Source organism: Perkinsus marinus, assembly GCF_000006405.1.
Source record: "Perkinsus marinus ATCC 50983 genomic scaffold scf_1104296931384, whole genome shotgun sequence".
Classification (NCBI taxonomy): Eukaryota; Perkinsozoa; order Perkinsida; family Perkinsidae; genus Perkinsus; species Perkinsus marinus.
Genome location: NW_003215766.1, coordinates 336,340 through 339,250, shown reverse-complemented (window position 1 = coordinate 339,250; position 2,911 = coordinate 336,340). Strand labels below are relative to the sequence as shown.

At 47.2% G+C, this 2,911-nt stretch overlaps 2 protein-coding genes across 2 annotated transcripts in view; both read left to right on the top strand.

The window, feature by feature from the left end:
* Pmar_PMAR005205 (hypothetical protein) overlaps positions 1–369 on the top strand; it is a gene marked incomplete at both ends in the record, with an annotated part of 1,087 nt that extends 718 nt beyond the window's left edge. The window contains one exon of the mRNA XM_002786457.1: positions 37–369. Coding sequence (XP_002786503.1) covers positions 37–369 — 333 coding nt within the window. The remainder of the gene's footprint in view (positions 1–36) is intronic.
* A 1,980-nt stretch (positions 370–2,349) lies between these two features.
* Positions 2,350–2,911, top strand: part of Pmar_PMAR005204 (hypothetical protein) — a gene marked incomplete at both ends in the record, with an annotated part of 1,250 nt that continues 688 nt past the window's right edge. The window contains one exon of the mRNA XM_002786456.1: positions 2,350–2,825. Within this exon, the coding sequence (XP_002786502.1) occupies positions 2,350–2,825 (476 nt within the window). The remainder of the gene's footprint in view (positions 2,826–2,911) is intronic.

Here is a 2,911-nt window from a genome sequence, read left to right as displayed (position 1 = left end):
TCTTACTCGTGATGAAGATGGTTGGCCATTGACCAGAACGGTGAGGTACACGAGCCTGCATATTTGAACAATCAGACTGGTGATTACAGCGAGGCCGATAATTGGTATTTGGTGCAGACCAACTACGATCGCTGGGAGGCCGATCCGATTTCTGATCCTAGACGTACTGTTGCTGAGAACTGTGTGAAGGAGCATGGTAAGACTAATGATATAAAGTCTACCTGGGATGTTGTCATGGATTGCTCCTTTTTAAGCGGAGTCTCTACGAATCACACTATTTATACCTCCATTATGGATCCCACATATGGTGACTTCTCCACCTATATTCGTTATGATGCTGATGATGCTTGGAACAAGAACCATCAGTGATATATGATGCCATTCGTGATATAATTGTGTCCGCCATTTCTCAAGACGACTCTTGTCGTCCATGCCTTCAGATATACTCATGGGTGTTCTGCACTCCATAAATACTACTGGATTCATACTCACTCCTATTAGAGGAGTACATCTACTCAAGTGCTGCTAATAGGCAGTACTTTTTCGATCAATTATCCTTTGCCGAGTTCTTAATACATGGGACAATGATGATTATGGTACATTGTGTGGGAAACTTTAGATTTGTTGAGGAAATATCTTGCAGAACACATCTCCTGCGCTTTGAAGTTTGTGATCACCAGTGAGTATCGCAAAATTGTGGTGTATGCCCGAATCTCTCACTGGTTGGATTCATTAACCGTGGCGATTAACACAACGCTGTTCATGACTGTTCGTGACCATTGCAGGATGCACCTGTTATGACAAAAATAAGCAGGCATGGATGACTGAATGCTACCATCAGTTCGTACACATGCATGGTCGGAATGACGCGGATCGAAGCATATATCTCCGCTCGCTCCGCGAGTAAGAGCAACCAGGTGCTCGTGGAAGGAGCGCACTACTTCGGTAAATACAGCGACGTGATAACAACGCGCCGTATAAATTATATCATATAATCGTCCTTGAGTTTCAGTTCGGGAGTGGCAGTCGATTCGGAGTTCGACAGGATGAACTGGAGATACGTGAACTCCTAGGAGGCTCTCGTCCCGAGATAAGATGTTAAAATAAATGACTCCCTACTAGGGAGCCTTCAGTCTGTTTCGATCTCGAGCACCCACAGCGGAAAGCCTCTCGGCTGGAGCTGATAGTCAGCATAGCGAATGTCGCGAATGTACAACCTACCCCGGTGTAGGTAATTAACCTCACGAGAGAGACCGATGGGTCCGACAAGGGACCGTTGAGAACAACAAGTTGTTGTCAACAATCTAATCTCAGTGATCGTCCTTCTATAGGGCCAGGGTGGCGATCATGAGAAGACATCGCTTTCTCACAGTGTCCAGAGTGAAGTGTTAAGATGCACGAAACTGATGACGCCACTAACGAACCACATAGCGTTGGATACATCTACTACTATTCACGGAAGCAAAGAGACCAACTGATCTGAGCCTGTCGAGAAAACTCATTATCTTCTGAGCACCCATCAACCGAGGAAAAGCTTGCACAGAATTCAATGAAGATATCCACACAATCGATCGTTTCGCTGTACTCCTTCGTGAATACGTAGTAGTCGGCTAGTATGTGCAATCTGAGAGGAATTGAAGATCGATTCCTCTGCAATTATTGGACACCGTCCCCGATGCGCTAAGGAGATTCTCACGACCAGGAATAGATGACTTTATACCATAGTCCAGCATGCCAGAAACGGCGCCCCGGTCCGACTTTAGCAATGATAGGAAGAGACTTCGATCCAAGTCGAGTCGGAATAGGACCGAACGTGTTGCTGGGGCCCCGGCCGTGATGCACTCGAACGATTGTACGTGGTGTAGGCATCCCCGGTCGAGGCATCCGACTCTCTGATGAGCAGCATCATCAACTCCGATGGCGGCTTTAATTTCATTAGACTATGACGAATAGTGGCTCGCCTTCCAGATGAAAACTCAATAGGGCAATCGACTCGATTGAATCGAGAAGAGTTGAAGGCAAACAACACGGAAAGTGCCCCCGCTGCGATTAGATCCAGAGCTCCGTGGGTTGCATGCCCACCATCATAGGAGGAGCACTAGACACACAGAACTGTGAAACGTTTGTCCCTTACAAGCTGTTATTTTAGCTGCTGCCAGGTCCGGTATATAGCAAAGACTATGTGTCTCAGACTTTTAGTATGCAGATTCACAATCGGAACTTGAGGATCATCCGTTATTTATTTAGTTTCATCGATACCTTTCTCTAATGACCTTCGTCACGAGATCGACTTCCACCTTCATCGCAGCCTTATATCTATTCTTGTTGGGCAGTTCACCTCGTGGGGTCATGTCCGCTATATCTGCTGCTGAGGGAGATGGTCAATTACCGCCGGAACCTCCCACGGTAACCATTGATATGTCTGAACCCCCCGAGGAGCACTTCAAACCAGCAGTGAGAGCTGTCCTCAAGGAGTATGCTTACGAGGATACATTTGAGCCCCTATTCCGCGAATTCAATGCTACCGTATTCGGCAAGGAGAAGCTTCAAGACGAAGACTATGATACTCTGGCTGATGCTGCTGATAAGTTCTTTCCTACGCAGGCTCGTGAGCTCAGGGGCATATCGGAAGAGTTCGGTACTCAAGGCCATTACGTGAGCTATCCTTATCTCTCGGCTTGGTTGTATGCAATTGAGATGGAGCACATCGAATATCCTGATTCATCAAGCACTACTGCCGAAGACAATAACGAGTGCACTGCCCTCTTGGTCGCTGATTGTGAAGGCAATGTTGTTCAGGGACGTAACATGGATCGTCCCCCAGCGTATACCCCCTACGCCAGGCCAGTCACTCTTAACTTCGATGTCGTCACACTCGAACGGCGTACTGATTTCAAGGCTTCTGGTTTCT